Genomic DNA, 20,242 nt, shown 5'->3' on the forward strand with positions numbered 1-20,242 from the left:
CTGGTTTTGCCATTAAGCAAAGCAAAGTTAAGGGAACAGCTCAAGAAATTCAGTTTCTAGGATTCAATTGGCAAGATGGACGTCGTCAGATCCCAACAGAAGTAATCAAAAAAATCACTGCTATGTCTCCATCTACCAACAAGAAGGAAACACAAGCTTTCCTAGGTGCCATAGGTTTCTGGAGAATGCACATTCCTGAGTACAGCCAAATTGTGAGCCCTCTCTACCTGGTTACCCACAAGAAGAATGATTTCCACTGGGGCCCTGAAGAGCAACAAGCCTTCACCCAGATCAAGCAGGAGATCGCTCATGCGGTAGCCCTTGGCCCAGTCAGAACAGGACCGAAGCTAACAAATGTGCTCTACTTTGTGGCCAGGAACCATGGTCTGTTCTGGAGCCTTTGGCAGAAGGTGCCTGGTGAGACTCGGGGTCGACCACTGGGATTCTGGAGTCGGAGTTATAGAGGCTCTGAAGCAAATTACACTCCCACAGAGAAGGAAATCTTGGCTGCCTATGAAGGAGTTCAAGCTGCTTTGGAAGTAATTGGCACTGAAACACGGCTGCTTCTGGCACCCCAGCTACCAGTGCTGGGGTGGGTGTTTAAAGGAAAGGTTCCTTCCACACATCATGCCACCGACACCACATGGAGTAAATGGATTGTCCTCATCATCCAGTACGCCCGTATCGGAAATCCAAATCGCCCTGGGATTCTGAAAGTTATAACAAACTGGCCTGAAGGGGAGACTTTTGGATTGTCTTCTGAGGAGGAAGAGCAGGTAGCATGTGCTGAAGAAGCTCCACCATACAATGAGCTACCAGAGACTGAAAGACAACATGCTCTTTTCACTGATGGTTCCTGCCAAATTGTAGGCACTAACCGGAAATGGAAAGCTGCAGTGTGGAGCCCCACACGACAAGTTGCACAAGCCACTGAGGGGCAAGGTGGATCAAGTCAGGTTGCAGAGCTTAAAGCTGTCCAGCTGGCTTTAGATATTGCTGAATGAGAAAAGTGGCCGAGACTCTTATCTCTACAGCTGCTCATGGATGGCTGAGTTGCTGGAAAAAGGCCAACTGGCAGCACAGAGGGAAACGCATCTGGGCCGCCGAGATTTGGCAGGACACTGCCACCAGGATAGAAAGGCTGACTGTAAAGATTCGACATGTGGATGCACACATACCCAAGAGTTGGGCTAATGAAGAGCATCACAACAACAAGCAGGTGGACCAAGCTGCCAAGGTGGAAGTATCACAGGTGGATCTCAACTGGCAGCATAAGGGAGAATTATTCCTAGCTCGTTTGGCTCATGATGCTTCTGGTCATCAGGGGACAGATGCTACATACCGATGGGCCCATGACTAAGGGGGTGGACCTTACTATGAACAACATCTCACAGGTCATCCACAACTGCAAAACCTATGCTGCAATCAAACAGACCAAGTGGGTAAAGCCTCTGTGGTACGGTGGACAATGGTTGAAGTACAGGTATGGGGAAGCCTGGCAAATTGACTACATCATGCTTCCCCAAACCCGCCAAGGTAAATGCTACATACTGACCATGGTGGAAGCAATCACAGGATGGTTGGAAACCTACCCTCTGCCTCATGCTACTGCCCAGAATACCATCTTGGGCTAGAAAAGCAAGTCCTGCGGAGACATGGCACCCCTGAGAGAATTGAGTTGGACAATGGAACCCATTTCAAAAATGGCCTTATAAATACCTGGGCCAGGGAACATGGTATTGAATTGATATATCCCCTATCATGCAGCAGCTGCCAGGAAAGTTGAACGGTGTAATGGACTGCTTAAAATGACCCTGAAGGCATTTGGCGGAGGAAGCTTCGGAAACTGGGAACTGAACTTGGCGAAAGCCACGTGGATGGTCAACACCCGAGGATCCATCAATTGAGCTGGACCAGCCCAGTCTGAGCCCCTGCACACAGTAGATGGAGACAACGTTCCTGTGATACACATGAAAGGCATTCTAGGAAAGACTGTTTGGATTAACCCCACCACAGGCAGGGGCAAACCCATCCATGGGGTTTTTTTTGCTCAAGGAACTGGTTACACTTGGTGGGTAATGCAGAAGGATGGGAAAACCCATTGTGTACCACAAGGAGACCTAATTTTAAGCGAGAACTGTATGTGAAGCTTCAGTCTGTATTTGTAAAAATATGTTGGTTTGGGTATAGGTGGTAATAGAATAAGGAGCAGATTATGTCCTAGGTTATAATATTGGGGTATATTCCATTACCCCACCTCAAGATGCAATCCCTTTCTTTCCTTATCTCGTGACTCAGAGGTAAGTCCCTCCAGGAGGACCTGTTCTTTTAGGCAGATGACTGATAAGATCACAGCATTCTGTTGTGAGATGCTCCGCCCATAGGGAGGAGCCAAATGATGCCATCAAGGATATGAGCGGGGTTGTGCAGACAGCAAGGAGATCCACTCTTCCAAGGGGAACAGCTGAGACCTTCTCTACACTGGACCTCCAGAGGGAAACTACATCAGTCTACAGGAGCACTGTTTGGACAGAGCCATATCTGCTACCACTGCCCTAGCCAGCAAATGTCAGGTTGTATCTCTAACTCTGTCAGTGGTTCTTCTTTTGTGCTATTGTATGTATTTGGTTCTCTGTTCCCTTTTTCCTAATAAATTGTACTTCTGACTTAGAGCCTCTCACTGGTTTTGCTTTTCAAACCAGGACATTGGTAAACTGGATTGAGCAAGACGTCTAGATTAAAATTGATCCACCCAATGAGGGTTAATTAATGATTTTTATTGTCTGGTTCACTGTATGATTGATGGGAGGGATGGAAGCAAAGGGAAAGGGTTGGCTCTGAGCAGTTTGGGAATATAGAAGCAGTGTTGCCTTGAAAAGACATGAAGCTACAATGTAAATGTGCTGGGAGAAGACCTTGTACTGACTAAATATTTTTACTCCTGTTCAGTTTGCATCACAGAGAATTGGCATAATAAACTAGTTCCTGAAGTGAAGTAGAATCCATTATTTCAATTCCCATGAGAATTATTTGTAATAAAACACTGTTTAGCAGTATAAACTTTTTTAAAGTTAATATATGTAGTGGAAAAATAAATTTTTGCTTCTAATTGAATTTTGCTACCTATTTTAATATATAAGATTTGTGAATTACAGATTTTTCCTGAGCAGGTAATTATGTACATCACCTGTTTATCAAATGGTGTCATCTATAAAATAGATTTTAATCTGGCAGTGCCACTAAGGCCTGCTTTAAATTTCTCATCTCTCTTCATTTGCAGCTAAGTGGTTATAATAGGACTTAAGTGTTTCCCTCTCCTGTCTTTTATTTTTTTTCTGACTAGCTAGTTGATTTATGATAAAGTATTTCATGTTTTCTCTGTAAATTTTGCTATATCACTGGATGCTCATTTTCTCTGCTGGGCCCTCTTTTTAAAGTCATCCATTGGAGATATTTTTGTAATTTGTCCTAAAACAACTGTCCAAACATGAAATAGCTATAGTGTAAGCATCTGCATTTGAGTGAGTCAGTGTAAAGTCTGTTGAAGCATGGCTAATACCATAGGCCTGCATGTGGTCAGGCAAGCTGTGTGATGGTATTTGTGGACTTGGTTAGGTCACCTTTTGTTAACCATGAAAAAGTCCTACGGTAACTAGGTCAGCTGTAAAACCTCTGAAGTGTAGTGAGGTGAATCCCATCTGGCCCTACTGGGATGTTCCTGTTGGGACTTTTTCCTCTTCAAAGCCTCAGGCCAGCAGTCTTGGCATTTATTTTGGATAGTATATTTTGCATGGCAGTTGGCATCACATGGACTAAGGTTGTCTCTCTTGTCTTGTGATAGCAGGTACTCTTCTTGCTTGGCTTTTAAAACAAACTCCATAAGAGAGCAACAGTAGTAACTGGGAATTTGGTTCACCTCTCGTGTTCTGCAATATGGTGTTTCTCTGTTTTGATTAAGGTATCCTTAGAAGTATCTTCACTTGGCAGATAGTGAGAATCCAGTTGATTCCTGTTCTTTAGACTTTTCATAGCCCTAAGAGATGTTACAAATACTTTGTTGTGGAAAATTGTACATGTAAAGTGATGGAGATGGTATTTTCCCTTGGATCACTCCCTCATCCAGTGTGGACAACTGAGTTGCCCCTTACCAGTCACTTCAATGACAAATTCTACCAAACTAATTTACTCTTTTTGTTTGCTTGTCTTGTGCGATAGATGAGGAAAAAATACCTGGTTTTCTGTGTTTGTCTCTGTGTTTACAGTTCATACCAGTAGAGTTGAATTCCTCAGCTTTAGAGTTTCTTCTATTTAATTCCTTCTAGTCCATTGAGATGCTTGTAATGTTCTTGGAGTGTTCATGGAGTGTCTAGCTTGTGATACGGCCAGATTTTAAATATGATTCTTGTAAGCACAACTTTCAATTTTTTGTCTGATTTGCAGTGTTCACTTGACATCTAGCTCATTACTGAAGCTTCCCTGTCTATGCTGATAGTCAGATGGTGCTTCTCTCAGACCAAACTTGCTTTGAGAACTGTGTAATGGAAGAGTAGGTTATTGCATAAGTTTATATTCACTACTATTTCCTCTATCTCTCTTTCAAGCTCATAACAGAGGAGAGATTCAAGGATGCCAGCACAGTCTGGCCAGGAGGGATCCCGAGCATTGCCATTCTGTTGTTTGCTTGGAATAGGTTGGCACTGTCAAGAATTCTGTATGGTTCAAGCTGTACATCAAATACTTCTATTCATTCCCATCCCTGGAAGCACTCGCTTGCTGCCTGGCTTCTGCAGGTGGGAGGAAGCAGGAGGTTGTGTGAGCACATACTGCTGTTCATGATCAGAGTGAAGTGGCATTTGCTCTTTGAGTCCTGCACAGGCAGAAGGCTCCCAGGTCTGATTGGTTGTGACACAGGCACAGTGGCTTCTTTTACAACACATGTGTAATATAGTGCTTGTAACCTTCTGACTACTGCTAAATAACTGTCTTTTAAATAGAAGCCATGTTTTGTCTGTGCCTCCAGGAAGCTGCTGAGTGTGAAGACACTGCACATATGTTGCAGAACAGAATTCACAGTGACAGATTGGACTGATGATAAGAAAAATTGGTTACAGTTAAATAAAAACAAATTCCAAGATCTAAACCATGAAATGCAGATAGAAAACACAAGCATATTGCATCACAAAATAAAGATGTCAGCTTAGAAAAAGATTTACCTGGGCCTTCATGCTGAACCATGTAAACCATTGGTAAACCACTGTATGAGCCACAGGTAAAGAGCACTGTGTGTAGGGCACACCAATACTCAATAATGGAGGATTTTTGTAAAGTAATTCTGGCCAGTTCAGGCAAATCAGAAATTCAAGAAGACAGTACAAGTGCTGAGCGTTTTGGGAACCAAGCTTCAGGATCCGGACTGGTTAGCAAGGTTTGTATTAATCTAGAACAGTGTTTTTTCAGCTTTTTTTTTTTTTTTTTGAAACATAATAGTTTTTTTCCATGTTTGGAGTTGCAGATTGAATAAAGAGCTTTTAAAAGCCTGTATGTAGTAGGAAGTCTCTTCAAAGCTATTTATGTGGGCCCTTAAAACAGCTTATGGACCACAGGTGCAAACTACAGATCTATAGATCAGATTAGAAGTGTGAAGATAGAAAGGGAGAAAAGGTGTCTGCGATGACGTAAGAGAAAAACATTTAAAAAACTGTTCCCTCCATCCCATGTGGTGTGAGACTAGAACAGTGAACTTAAGCAGCAACAAGGAAGGATTATAGCACATAACAGATCCATTTTTAATAACATAATGATACATGCTGAGAAAAGCTGCAGAAAGTCACTATGTTAGATGAAAAGAGTAAAAATTACTTGGTGGGCAGAAGGAAAATTATCTTGAGCATATCTGAAAGTTGGATATAACAGCTCAAATAATGATATTTAAAGCACTTCGACATGCTTTGCCCGTAATGAATACTGCTGAAGAAATACTGTTTTGTTCCTGAAAGGTGACCACATTTCCATAGTGGATTACTGTATTTTACTACTTTTTGTGGGATTACATCATAAAGAATACGCTTGACCACATGAGATGTAAACCCTTGGGTGACAGATGTAAACCCAAGGGTTTACATCAGGGCTTACACATGGGATGTAAACCCTTGGATGTTCAGGCCTCTTTGACCACTGCATGTTGTGCTGCATCTGTGGTCCCCAGGGGGGGCCCCCAAGCTGTGAATTCGCTGGTAGCAGCAGGCAGGCAAGAAGACTCCACACAGCTTCTGAGAGTGCTAATTAGATGAGGGTTTATTGGGGGTCCTACCCCTGGGAAGCAGCATGGTTTCTGAGGGAGAGGGGAGGGGAGGAGGAGAGAGGGAGAAGCTAGGGAGAAAAGGGCCAAAGAGAGCCTGGTCTCCCCATCACACTTATCAGGGTCATTCAAAGTGGGCACAGAATAAGACTTGGGCCAATGGGATTACAGATACATGATACTTTAGGGAAGGATTACAAGCTTGGAGTAAACTGTACTTTTTTGAGGGGTGAGACAGAGCATACCATTTAACTAAAATGTAGCATCACAATTGCATGCACTTTGTTTGCTTCATGGACTGTACTGCAAAGTAGAAGGTACCGGATTTGAAGCTGCCAAATAAAAAAGTACTGTTTATACTTTGTGTGTGTTGCCATCTCTTAGCTGCCAGAGTTGCCTTCTCGTTTTTCTCTTGTCTGTCCATGACATGTTTTTTACTGTACCATGCATTTACAGACCATAGTACCAGCTTCACATTTTGGGGGTGTTCCAGGTCAGTGATCAGCAGCATTTGCAGACTACTGTAGGAGCCATGTAGTGGTGAGCTGGGCTTGATGAAAGGTATCTGATAACAAAATACCTGTGGCTGTAATTAAAACATGCTCAGGGTGGGTGTGCACCCATATAAGTATAATGTACTTTTGTTTTTCCAGCTACAAGAAGAAAGATGCAGATTTGTCTGTGGCTCAGGGTCGTATCAAGGATCTGGAAGTTCTCTTCCATAGAAGTGAAGCAGAACTCAATACTGTCCTGAATGAGAAACGCAGTCTGGAAGCAGAGGTGGCTGATCTGCGTGCCCAGCTTGCTAAGGTATGGTAGGGAATGCTCTCTTGCTTGAGCACAGGACAGGCTGTGTAGCTTAAATTCCCTTTTTTCTTTGCAGTTAGTTTATAGTCTGGACATCAATGATGCACCTTGCTCACTGCTGAATCTTTGGCTGCCCCTCTTGGATACAGAATGAAATTTTAAGAAATCTATGTAAAATATCCAAAGCAAGACAATGTTTTAGACATTTTGGTTGTCAGATGTTTGTTTTTTTTTAAATTCCTGATGTGTTTATATCTTGAGTCATTAAATATTATCCTTTGTAAGGTCCTGCATTATTTTACACCTGTGCTGGAGTACCCAGTGGGACATTGCTAGCAAGAAAAAGAAAGTGCAGTGTATTGTGCATGAGGAATTAATAATCCTTAGCCCCTTATCAGAGTGTATTGAACTAATCCTACATTTTAAATAGCTGATATGCTTGTTTTTTTTTTTCTGGAGCTTTTTTATTTATTGTGTTTTCTTTATGGTGGTGGTGTGGATTGGTTTTCTTTAAATCAATGGCTAGATATTAGTTTTGTTGTTGTGAGTAACTGCTCCAAAGACATCAGATGAAGACTGTAAGAGGTTTATGGATGGACGATAGGAATCCAGACAAAATTATCTTTAAAATTCTTTACTAGGCTGAAGATGGTCATGCTGTGGCAAAGAAGCAGTTGGAGAAGGAGACACTCATGCGTGTGGACCTGGAAAATCGGTGCCAGAGTTTGCAAGAGGATCTGGATTTCAGGAAGAATGTATTTGAGGAGGTATTATCAATCTAGTAATCTTGCCACTGTCTAAAGTTATGTAGCTTTTAATCAAATTGACTATGAGCAACTACTAACTAGTCCAGGCAGAGAAAATCAATATTATCCTTCCTATAAATGGGTTGAGTAATAAAATATGTGAAGGTTTTATACCTGTTTACATGGTAAATCAGTGGTGGAATCAGTGTGAGAACCAGGTGACAAGAGTATTTTTCCATGGGCAAGTGAACTGGAGCCAGCTGACTGCTGTGGGAAAGGGAAAATCTTTTTCCCTCTCTCTGGACCTGTTTGCATGATCCTGCTCTTTACTTACACCGGCTTTGGTTGCTGGACCTGATTATAACCTGTTTTTATTGACTAGAATAGTATGCAACTGCCTTGCTTATTGCAGAGGTAGTTTTCTGCCTGTTAAGTGAATAGTTCTAGTAAAGACCAAAATTTTTGTAATAGTGGGAATAGGGAGAGGAAGGCAAGACTCTCTCTGTACCTGATGCAAAGTGTTATGTCTGTTTATTCCATCTCTGGTGGCTCTGCTAGCTCATTCAATTAGTGGCTGCTGAGCAGTCGCCACCTGCTTCCACTGTTTATCTCATCTACTCTAGGTGTGATTCACCTAACCATTTCAACCAGATTAACTAGAAACATAATAAAGTTTTCTTGGTTGAGTTTAATTTTTGACTGCTTAGTGGCTGAGTTGATTTACCACAGAATCCAGATGAGTGCCAGGGACAGGGCTATGTGGCTAAGGACAGGAGACAGGGGCTGGAGTAGGGCAAAAAAGCCAACCAGGGAGATCAGCCTGAGATGTACTGACCATAGTCTCATTTCTATGCCCTGGAGTGGTTGGATTGGTACACTGACTGCGGTGACAGATCCTTATTTGCTTGTAGGACCTTAAAATAACTTTTCTTCTTGGGAATAATGTGTTGTTATTGAATGAAGGTGAAACTAAATGAGATAGCAGAAGCTAATCCTAAAGCTTGCTGTGCTCAAGGGTATGTTCTTTAGCCATTTCTGAAGCTCTTTGATTCTTGTATGCACCAATTCAACACATGAAGCAATAAATTGATTTCCTTTACATTAGTGAATTTATTTGGTTTACTGAAGGGTCCAAATCTCCATTAGAATTGAGTCATCATGACTGGGGGTGTGGCAAGTGAAGCCTGCTTATTCTAGTGGTGTTAAACTGCTGGATCAGCTCGGCCCTTCACCTGATCCTTTGTAGTCCCCCACAATATTCCTTTAGCTTCTGAGCTGTCATTGCCTACAGTTACTGAGAGACTGCTGCTTGCTAGTTTTCTTGGTGTAAAAATTAACCACAGAAAGAAAAGTTTATTCCATATCACTTCAGAGCACATTGCTGCTAGTAAAAGGACATGTTTCTGGGAATCTATTTTAGATGTAGAGCATTTCTGTTAAACAACTAGTAAAGTTGTTTTGAGTATGTGTTAGCCTCCTATGACTCCAGTCTAGCAAAATTGAGCCTTGCTTCACTTGCTCTTGTTCCTCATGGCCCTGCTGCTAACTTCAGGCGTCCTCCCAGTACTCAGAGCTACTCCTTGGTTGTTTGTCCTGCCCTGAAGGAAGAAATTATTTTTCTCATACCACACATTCAGATCTAGCCAGTCTCTGCATGAATATGTGCATGAGTAAACCTTACCTTACTAGTTTGCAACCAGTGTTCTTAAGCACAGAAAACAAATACACTTCTAAAAATGAAAATTTCTCAGTGCGAACTCGGATCATAAAAAATTATGTCTTCAGGATTGCTTGGATTGCTGCTTTATTAATGCTGTAATCGAAATCTAATAAGAAGAGGACATCAAGTATATAGAACATAGATGAGACCCACATGTGCTTAAGAGTGAAATTTGAAGATGCAGTTTTTCTCTATAATTTTTTAAAATATATATAATGTTCACAAATGGTGTTAATTTTCATTTGACTCCTTGTAGACTGCTATTGTAATGTCAGGATGCATATTGAGATGACAGGGTTTGTATTGAAGCATATGGAATCTCTTTGCTATGTAAAAATTGATGTTTTTTCCACCTCCCTTCCCCCCATGTTGACTTTTGTAGCATAAACCAGCCCCTTACTTAGACAGTATGTAGGTATTTTTGAAGCTGGTGTTAAGTTGGATCACTTTAAGAATTACATCCTGACAAATGAGAACAGTAATTTGAATCTGTTAGTGCACGCAGCAATTCCCAGGCTTAAATGCCTGTAATACTGTAGCTCCATTATGCTAAATAGTTAGTACTGCAGTAGTTAATTGTTGTCTGAATGTAAATACTTGAACTGTTTACCTTAGTGTGGGAATTTGTCCCTCTTTGTATGTGTGTATGTAGGAAATAAGGGAAACAAGAAAACGACATGAACATCGTTTGATTGAGGTGGACACAAGCCGCCAACAGGAGTATGAATCTAAAATGACCCAGGCTCTGGAGGATCTGCGAAATCAACATGATGAACAAGTCAAACTGTATAAGATGGAGCTGGAGCAGACATATCAGGCTAAGGTAACAACTGCTGTCCACAGCACTGTCAGACTGGAAGCCCAGTTTTTGAGATAAAAACCACTTCTACCAGCTCTACTGGACTTGTGTGAAGGTGCATTTCCAGGGAGGTTATAGCCAAGAAGCAATAGCTTTAGTCAAGAGAGGTCAGTGAGAAAACATGTGGAGCTGTTGTTGGTCTCTGCAGAAGACACAGTGGGAATAGTGGATGTCAAACAGTAGCTGATTAGACAATGTCTTCTGCTATAAGGGTTCTTTTCTTATATCAGTAGATCCAGTTTTTCTTCACAAATGGAGGGGTTGGGAAAACTTGCAATATGGTCAATATGTTGTGCATAAGAAGCTGGAGGGGGGGATTGGAAGTGGATGTGTCTCAGTATTGGCTTTTGCTTGGATGCAGTGAGCTTGCAAACTAACACAGACACACTGGAAGGGGCTTCTTATCTAAGGGGCATTGTCACTTTGCTCTTAACTGTGGCTGTTGCAGTGTTCATAATCACGCCAATACACTTTTAAATATGTCTAAGCCTTGCAACATTTCAATGATCTAAGATAGTTCTGGACTGGAAAATTACTAGATGCAGCTGTGAATTCTTTGGTGACAGGGAAGCTTCAGGCAAGATACCAGATCTTTCTTAACCAGCTTTGATGATGAAAACCATGGTATGTAATTGGAAATCATAGAATTATAGAGTGGTTTGAGCTGGAAGGGACCTTTAAAAGCCATCTAGACCAGCCCCCTGCTGTCACTGTTGAGGCAGGACGGGAATGAGAAGACTTACTCAGAAGGCTGCTGAGAGTAAAAACTCCGGTTTATTCAAAATACACTGCTCTTTTATACAGAGCTTCGTGAGGGCCAATTACATTGGACCTGAAGTGAGAACAACTCACAGCATTGGTGCAAAGTGCTTGACGCAAAGTGATAGAACTTAACTATAAACAATGTGAATAACAAGAGAGATAAAGAATTATTTACATTCTTCTCCAGCTCTTTCCCAGGCTTCTGCCTGGATAGACACTCTCAATTTCTCTTTGACTGAATCTGAGACCCACATTTCCCCCTTTTTGTTTAAAGAAGGAGGCGGTGTTTGTCTCCTTTCTGCAGGGCCTTTTGCAGAAGAGAGGACAAACACGACTCCGAGGTTCACTAGTTGATAATTCAAAACCTCATTGGATGTTGGCTCAGAATGGTCAAAGAGCTTCCAAACATATAATTTTCAAGGAATCAGTTACCAACTCTAAGATTGTAACAACTCATTGTCAAACTGTCAAAGGACTGGCAGTCCAACTTGTCAAAACCCATTTCCCAGTGTGAGCATGACATGACAGAAAAGAAGGTATTTACAACACAAGCACATACCCAAATCAGCCAAATTTGAATTTGGCAAGATGCATAACATCTGTTTGCCACAGCTGCAAAGCCTTTAGGCCTCTGGGATTTGTCCCAGCCAGTAAGATGCAGCAGGTGAAACATTGGTTGGCATTCATCAGAATTGCTTTTACAAGGTGTGTGTTAATAAAAGAATCATGCAAGGCTTTGCCTATGCAATCATGTCCTCAATGGACAGCTTGAGTGATGAAATTGAACTCAGGTCCAAATTGCATCCTCAAAGCTTTCAAAACAATTGAATTAAATTGACCCAATTTAGAAAGGACTAAATTCACAACACTTGAGAAACCTCTGAAATGCCATGAAATCTCTGAAATGCCATGGCCACAGCCCTTAATTCAATCACTTGGGCTGAGGTTGATTTGTGGCTTTCCAGTACTTTGAGCTGTCAGTGAAAACACAGCTCTTTCTGCCTTTTTTTTTTTTTTTTGAAGAGCCAGCGGCAGGCTCTAGGACCCAGCGATGCTTGTCAAGGCGGGGGACCCGGCTCCGTGGGCAGGGCCAAGTGTCCCAAATCCAGCCAGGGGGGCGGGGAGCCCAGGCTCTCTGCTGAGCCAAGATTCACCCAGCTCGGCCCCCAGCTTCTCTTTGGTATTTCCTGGGGCCCCTGAATTTGGGGTCCCTGGGACACTCCAGGACCACTGATAAATCAGCAACCTCTCCCAACCTTACAGTTCAGTGCACGTCCCCAACAGGCTGCGAGAAATGCGGCAATTCCTCCGAGTTTCTGCTCTCCCCTCACTCCGCTTAGCCATGGGTCTTCCTACAGCTTCATGGCATCCCGCTCCACAAACCACAAGATAAGGATGCAAATGGTATGAGAAGGGTGGGTTTCCCCAGGAATATAAAATTCCACCCGGGCTCCAGGGCTCCCTGCACCACCCAAGCCCGCCCAGAACAAGGGGCTGCTCCTCTCTTCCAGTGTGCCTGTGCTGCCGCAGAATACAGTCGATCACTGCACAGTTCCCTGATTCGCGGCCCCACACCCCTCATTCCCAGCTTTGGGACCAGCAGCAGTGGCGCTGCCGCTGGCCAAGCCGGTGCCTCTTCCCACCCCCTCTCCCTTGGAGGGACAGAACTCGGTGCAGTCTGGAGGAAGCGAAGGGCTGAATTCATTGTCCAGCGCGGGACTCTTGGCCGCCAGATCGCAGGGTGGAGCCGCTGCTGATGAGCCAGCTTCAGGGGGTGCAGTGTCTGGAGCTACTGCATCCTGTGGTCCCTTCCCCACGGTGAGCAGGGCGGGAAGCACCACCGCGTCTCCCGGCAGCGGCAGCCACAGCACTTCCGCCAATTCCAAGGTCGGTGGCAGCAGTGGCACTCTTGGCGCTTGCAGTTGCAATGCAGAAGGCAGCATGGGCACTGGAGCCGGCAGCGGGCAGTGCCGCGGCTGTGGCGGTTTCTCCTGGGAGTGACACTGGCGGTCCTGGGGTGGGCAGAGGCGAGGCTGCTGCTGCTGCTGGAGCCAGTGGTGGACAGGACAGTAAAGCCTGCTGTTGGCAGGGGTGGCGGCATGGCAAGCGTGGCATGGAAGGCAGGCACCATCCCCAACGCAGGAGTCTATCCCACAGTGGGCAGGGGGGAGAACAACATGGGTGTCCCGCCCAAGACGTGCTGTTGGACAACTAATGCCAGCACAGTAAATGAAATCAAAACAGCCGGTCCACATGGCACGCAGAGGGGTGGACCGGGAGTCAAAGGCTGTCCCTTCGCTACAGCTGAAATCCCCGCAGGTGGCGGTGGGCATGCCAGGGGATGGACCAAAGGCTGCAGTGGCGTCTGCGCAGGCTCCATCAGCGAAGGAGTCAGGAGGCAACCCCCACTCCGTGACATGATGCGGGCAGTGCCAGCCTCCCCACAAATGTGGTTTGGAAAGGAGGGGGCTTCAGGGCCATGGGCGGCGGCGGCTCCTGCCAGTCCAGGGCCACCCTGTGCAGTCCATGCAATGCTGGGTGTGCTGAAGCTGATAGCTGTGGCAAAGGCACCCCGGCTGCCTCCTGAAGGGCGGATGATGTCGCCGACACTGCGTTCAGGGCAGAGTGCACCTGTGCAGCCAGCCACCACACGGGCTGTGCCGCGGTCTGTGTCCGGAATCCCGAAATGTTCTGGTCAGAATCGCTGCCTGTGTCCAAGGCTATGTTGATGCCTGCCCAGATTGCAGCCAAGTCAGACGCTGTAGTGTCACCTTTGTGCATTTGCGCCGTGAGACAGCATCCCAAGTCGAGCCAGACCTTACGATCAAAGGAGGACCTAGGATTCACAGAAAATCCCTGATCCTGAGCCCAACTCAAAAGTCTGACCAGGTCTTCCTCAGAGAGCCAAGCTCCCACAAGAGGGATGTAGGCTCACCAGGCAGTCAAGACTGCTCGCTCGACTGCAGATGGCTGGTTTCCCATTGTTAGGAAACCTTTCCCTAGCAGATGTCAACTTCAAGAGTCCGACAGTCCGCTATTTCAGGGAAAACCCATCCCACGCAGTTCTGACCTCTAAGAGCCAGTCCGCAGTCCAAACAGGACCATGCCTTCTCCGGAAGGCAAGAGGTTTCAGCTTTACCTTTCTTTAAGAAGGCAAAGGTGTCCAAGCACAGCCTCCAGGCTGTTGGCGTGGAACCGCATCAGAGGGAGACCCCCCGCAAGATGCCAGGTTCGGGTCTGCTACCGAGGCTGAAATTCCACGTCAGGTCACCAGACCCTGTCCCTTCAGGGCAGGGTGCGTATCACGTCAGGGTCACCAGATGTCGCTGTCAAGGCAGGACGGGAATGAGAAGACTCTGATCAGAAGGCTGCTGAGAGTAAAATTCCGGTTTATTCAAAATACACTGCTCTTTTATACAGAGCTTTGTAAGGGCCAATTCCATTAGACCTGAAGTGAAAACAACTCACAGCATTGGTGCAAAGTGCTTGACGCACAGTGATAGAACTTAACTATAAACAATGTGAATAACAAGAGAGATAAAGAATTATTTACATTCTTCTCCAGCTCTTTCCCAGGCTTCTGCCTGGATAGAAACTGTTTATCTCTTTGACTGAATCTGAGACCCACACCCAGCCTTGAACAGGAATGTCTTTAAACTAGGCCAGGTTGCTCAGAGCCCCATCCTGGCAATTCTCACTGTTGAAAGTACTTGTCAAAGTTACAGCCACTTGTTCTTTTGTGCTGGAAGAATGATGGTACTGCTTACATTGTTCTCTCCCAGCCTTCACTGAGATTCCCTTTGAATTCTTTGGGGTAATGATTTGAGAAATACTTATCTACAAATATTTAACTATTACTTATGGCAGCAACCCTATAGATAATAGATACTAATACCCCAAAATTAAAATTAAAACCCCCAACACAGTTGACAGGGTTGGAATTATTCACAGAACTCTGGAACATGTAATACCTAATACAAGGAGCTATTTGGGTTGACTTGTCACAGTATGAAGGAGGTTCAGGATAGAAGATGCTTAGTAGAAAAAAAAAAAAATTAAAAATGATGCAATATACAGACTTAGAGAATGAAAAAGTGACAAGTTTTGAACAGGGGAAATTAAGCTGCTTTTTCCCTGCATAAAGGTGGTTGTTATGGATGAAGTTGGAGTATGGGGGGAAAGTGATTTAGCTGTGAACTTAGTTCTGTGATTTCTGAACAAAGACATGTCCCTCTTAGAGAGCCAAAGCTGGGGAGGAATATTATGTCAAAGCAAATCACTAGGTTTAGCTACTGAGCAGCTCCAGGATGAGATGGTCTTGGTTAAAAGCTCACTTCTTGCGCAGGGCAGTTGTGGAATGTCTGGAAAAAGTCCAAAGAAGGTCATAAAAGTCATCCTGAGGACTGGACCACCTCTCATGGAGAGAGTTGGGAAGTTTAGCTGGGATGTTCAGCTTGGGCAAGAGAATTCTCCAGGGAGACCTTATTGCGACTTCTGAATACTTAAAAACAGCTTCTAAGAAAGATCATAATGGTCTGTGGTAATAAGCAGTAGAAAGCCTGAGTACTTGGCACTATGCCAGCTTGACTGTAAAGTAGTGAAGGCTAGTAAAGTTGTCAGATTTCAAATATTTTTTAGTTTTAAACTTTACAAGAAGTAATGGCATGTGTAGTTGATGTTCCTTCAAAATCTGTAGCCTAAAGGCTCTGTGTGTGCTGCTCAGAAACTAGTGAACAGCAGAGCTAGTGAAGATTGATTTTGTAAACCTTTGTGCTGTGTGGCTAAAGAACATCTGCCTGTAACTGTTCTTAGAATTAGATCAATTTAGTTTTTGAGTGGATTCCATGGTGTGGCAAAATTGTTGAAATCCACCTCTAAGGCATATAAAGGATGGTTTTTCTAGCTCTCTGCTTTCATGAAACTTACCATGTAAGATTACTGGTTTTGCTCTGTTTTGGTTAAAATTAGCCACTAGAAATTAAGCTTGTTCACTAGGTGAATTTAACAAAAAATAAAAACCAAATTTTTTATTGGCAACTATTTTGGAAAGAGAATAAAACCAAACCAATTTTTTGCCTCTGGGACAGGATGTCATCTGGAGTGCCATGCATAGTTTTATTTGCAAAAGTACTACATAATTGACAGAGACAATTTAGAGTGGGAAACAATTCATGCATGAGAAAATTTTAAGTAAAATTTTACCTGGAAAAGAGATACGTTGCAAGAAGTGAAAGATACAATGGATGTCTGTAAGGGGAGAAATAGCATGGAGGAAGGTGAATGAGGAGTGATTGTTTGCTATTTTTCCAGTAGGAGCAGGAACAGTGAATGTCCAGTGAGAATGTCCAGATAGAGAAGAAACAGAAAGTATTGTTCTTTAATATAGAGCTAAACTCATTGTCCCAAAAATTCAAAATTCCTAAATTTTGACACAAATTCATGCCTGAGAAATCCACTGAGAGATAGTAAGCAGTAAAATATTTTCCCTGACTGAGGAAGTTCCTGAGTTGCATATAGCCAACAGAGACATAATACCCATGAAATATTTTATTGGGTTAGTCTCTGGGCATCCAGGGAACTGTTGGACCAGGACATGAATTAGGTAGGCAGCCTTTGCTGTCACCCAGTGTGATTTGCCTTAGGACAAACAAGCAGAGCATGTGGTCAGTTTTTTGGAAACTAAGGTTGTTTGTATAATGGGAGGGCTAATAGAGTATTTTTTTAACAGCATAAGTGAATCCTGAAATACATTTTCCTTCAGTCCTTAGGGCATTCCTTAATGTTATGCAGTTCTTATCCTAAACTTACCAGACCATTTAAAATTTTATAAAATTAAATACATGCTATTTTTTTACCAAAAGCATATTTCAGGATTTCTAACTCAGTACAAGTGAGCTATATAAAACTTTCATTCCAGCTGGAGAATGCCAAATTGTCTTCTGACCAAAATGACAAAGCTGCTGGTGCAGCTCGAGAGGAGCTGAAGGAGGCTCGCATGAGGATAGAAGCTCTTAGCTACCAGCTTTCTGGTCTTCAGAAACAGGTAAAGGGACTAAATTGGCTTTCATCTCAAACACACAGCTGTTTTATGTGAATATATTAATGTTTCTGACCCTTCATATTTTCTGAATTTTGCACAGAGAAATCTTTATGTTCATTTGGGAGGGAGAAGGGTTTTAACTTTTTGAGTGGACCTGCATGGATGCCAGGCGAGCTTTTTCTTCTGCTGTGTGCCCAGGCCAGTGCAGCAGAAGATCGCATTCGGGAACTGGAGGAAATGATGGCTGGTGAGCGGGAGAAGTTCAGGAAGATGCTGGATGCAAAGGAAAGGGAAATGACAGACATGAGGGACCAGATGCAGCTTCAACTTACGGAGTACCAAGAACTACTTGATGTTAAATTAGCCCTGGACATGGAGATCAGTGCTTACCGAAAGCTCCTGGAAGGCGAGGAAGAAAGGTGTGTAAAGAGTCCACTTTCTTTTCTAAGGACTCTTAAGTGTTACTTTCATTTCTTGCCCTTATTTTTTTACCCCTTGAACAGGAATGCCCAGATTACCTTTCACTGAAATTATATTGGCTTCACACCACAATGTTGTTACATGGAACACTTGTTCTCAGCTGAACACTGTACTTATTTTGGGGTTTTTGTAATGGTCTTGGAGTACAGTGAAATACACCGTTCTGTGCTTGGTCTTTATATCATCTTTTTAATTAAATGCTTGTACTCTATGGTTTTAAATCATGGGGCTCAAGAATAGTGTGTTAGATAGTAGCTGTACTGGAGGGAAGGGTTAAGGGATCTGTGCTGCTCTCAGTATCACAGCTTTCCATGTCACGTGGTCATACTGCAAGAACATTCCTCAGAAATGGGTAGCCCCCTCCTCCTCATATATGCAGTACTCTTGACATATAGAGTGAGAATACTGTCAGCCTTGGACCACATTACAGTCTGGTTACTTGATGATATTGTAGCTTTGTGGTTCTCTGGGTGAGTTAATTCAAATGTTTTCTTGGTTGTGTTAAGGTTGAAGCTCTCTCCAAGTCCCTCTTCCCGTGTCACAGTCTCTCGGGCTACCTCCAGCAGCAGCAGCAGCAGCACTTCACTTGCTCGCTCTTCCCGAGGCAAGAGAAAACGTATTGAAGCAGAGGAGCTTTCTGGCAGTGGAACTAGTGGGATTGGCACTGGAAGTATCAGTGGCAGCAGCAGTAGCAGTAGCTTTCAAATGTCCCAGCAAGCTTCATCTACAGGAAGTATCAGCATAGAAGAGATAGACCTGGAGGGCAAGTATGTTCAGCTTAAGAACAACTCTGAGAAGGTGAGCATCAGCAGAACTCATAGAAAACAAGCAGGAACTAAACACAGCCTTTTGCAGCATGAGTAGGTTCGGCCACGTGGAGAGTAGGAGCAGCATCTCAAGGTGCAGAATTCTGCAGGAATTAATGGGGACTTTAAAAGTTGAACATAATGGTGGGCTGACATGCTGCAGGAAGATAATACGATTTGTGTCCCAGGTGTGTAAATGTGTGCTGGGACATTGCTCACAGAAGCAGCCTGCTGTCTAGCAGAACTTTGTTGTGTGAAATGGTTGTCTTTTAAAATCTTGCTGAATGATGTTAAGGGATTTACACTTTAGACTCTGACTGGATATAGGCAAATACTTTCAAGGTAGAGTGCAAATGTCTAACAACCATATAGATAAATTTATATTCCTATTATTTTAATAACAAAGACCTAGATTCTGATGCTTGTTTGTTCTGTTTTGTTCACTCTGAATAACTTTCTGACTCTCTCCATTAGGATCAGTCTTTAGGTAACTGGAGACTGAAAAGACAAATTGGAGATGGAGACGAAATTGCTTACAAATTTACTCCTAAGTATGTCCTCAGAGCTGGGCAGACTGTTACAGTAAGTTGTATTTACCGTATGTCAACAACATATTCTTCTGTTGATGATGTGGCAATTGAAAATCTTGAAGTCTGGTATAGCCTGATTCGATTTCATGGGTCTCACTCTAGAGGAGCAAGATTTCAGTTATAAAAATGCAAACCAAAAAATTAATTTCTATATTAGTACTTCCGTATTTAAGACCATTTCTTTGGGCACATAATAAATAGAAGAAAAAGGTATTTTTGGGGATAAGTCAAGAACTATTTGTTTCCAAACACCTTTGCCCTGATTTAGAACCCTAATCCTTAAAGAATTGGGAACAGTTCAGAGCATTCATCCAGACTGTAGTTAAGATGGACATTGATAGCATTAACTGTAGTTAATGCTGTTGAACAGCTGCTTTTCAATAATTTTGTATTTTATTTTCAGTCTGCAACAGATGTTCTTTAGGAAGAAACAAATGTATCTTTTAATCATTTGCAGCTATTTATACTTAAGTATCAATTGTTCAGATATGGATAAAAGATTAAGTTGATGCACTATGTGTTGCTTTTTGCCTTGCAGTATGGTTATTGAGACAGTGGTAGGAGAAATTTGTTCAGAAAAGAATTCATGACTGCAGTATTAGAGTTTTTAATACCTTACTACAAGTAATAGTGTCATTAAAATTAGGGTAATTCCAACTGCCATTGGAATTCAGAAAAGAAACCTAGTATGTAGAGAGAAGTAAGAGAATTAGGGGGATATGTATATTTAAAAGAAAAAATTGGATAAACAGCTAATTACCGATTGTCATTCTCTCTAGATCTGGGGTGCAGATGCGGGCGTATCTCATAGTCCCCCTTCTGTTCTTGTGTGGAAGAATCAAGGCAGCTGGGGCACTGGTGGAAATATCCGCACTTATCTTGTCAACTCTGAAGGAGAGGTAGGCTGTGTCGATGGGTTGGGTTATCTCCCAAACTCTTAATTTGAGGGTGGGGAGACATGACACTATGACAAAATCCTGATTGTAAGATCTCTGTGTTGTCTTCTAATATGACAGTTTATAACACTGAAATAATTACATATTATTTATGTACATATCTCTGGCATTTTTTGGATATTTTTAAAAACTGTGATCATCATGATAATGCCCACAGACACTTATTTCCTATTTTAGA

General features: G+C 43.0%; 1 protein-coding gene across 1 annotated transcript in view; it reads left to right on the forward strand.

Annotated features, from left to right (window-relative positions):
* Positions 1-20,242, forward strand: part of LMNB2 (lamin B2) — a 40,433-nt gene that overhangs the window by 12,956 nt on the left and 7,235 nt on the right. Inside the window, exons 3-10 of the mRNA XM_021528183.3 lie at positions 6,952-7,108; positions 7,747-7,872; positions 10,224-10,394; positions 17,110-17,235; positions 17,431-17,651; positions 18,219-18,510; positions 18,993-19,100; positions 19,888-20,007. Coding sequence (XP_021383858.1) covers positions 6,952-7,108; positions 7,747-7,872; positions 10,224-10,394; positions 17,110-17,235; positions 17,431-17,651; positions 18,219-18,510; positions 18,993-19,100; positions 19,888-20,007 — 1,321 coding nt within the window. The remainder of the gene's footprint in view (positions 1-6,951; positions 7,109-7,746; positions 7,873-10,223; positions 10,395-17,109; positions 17,236-17,430; positions 17,652-18,218; positions 18,511-18,992; positions 19,101-19,887; positions 20,008-20,242) is intronic.

Source organism: Lonchura striata, chromosome 28 (genome assembly GCF_046129695.1).
Source record: "Lonchura striata isolate bLonStr1 chromosome 28, bLonStr1.mat, whole genome shotgun sequence".
In the NCBI taxonomy this organism is placed as follows: Eukaryota; Metazoa; Chordata; class Aves; order Passeriformes; family Estrildidae; genus Lonchura; species Lonchura striata.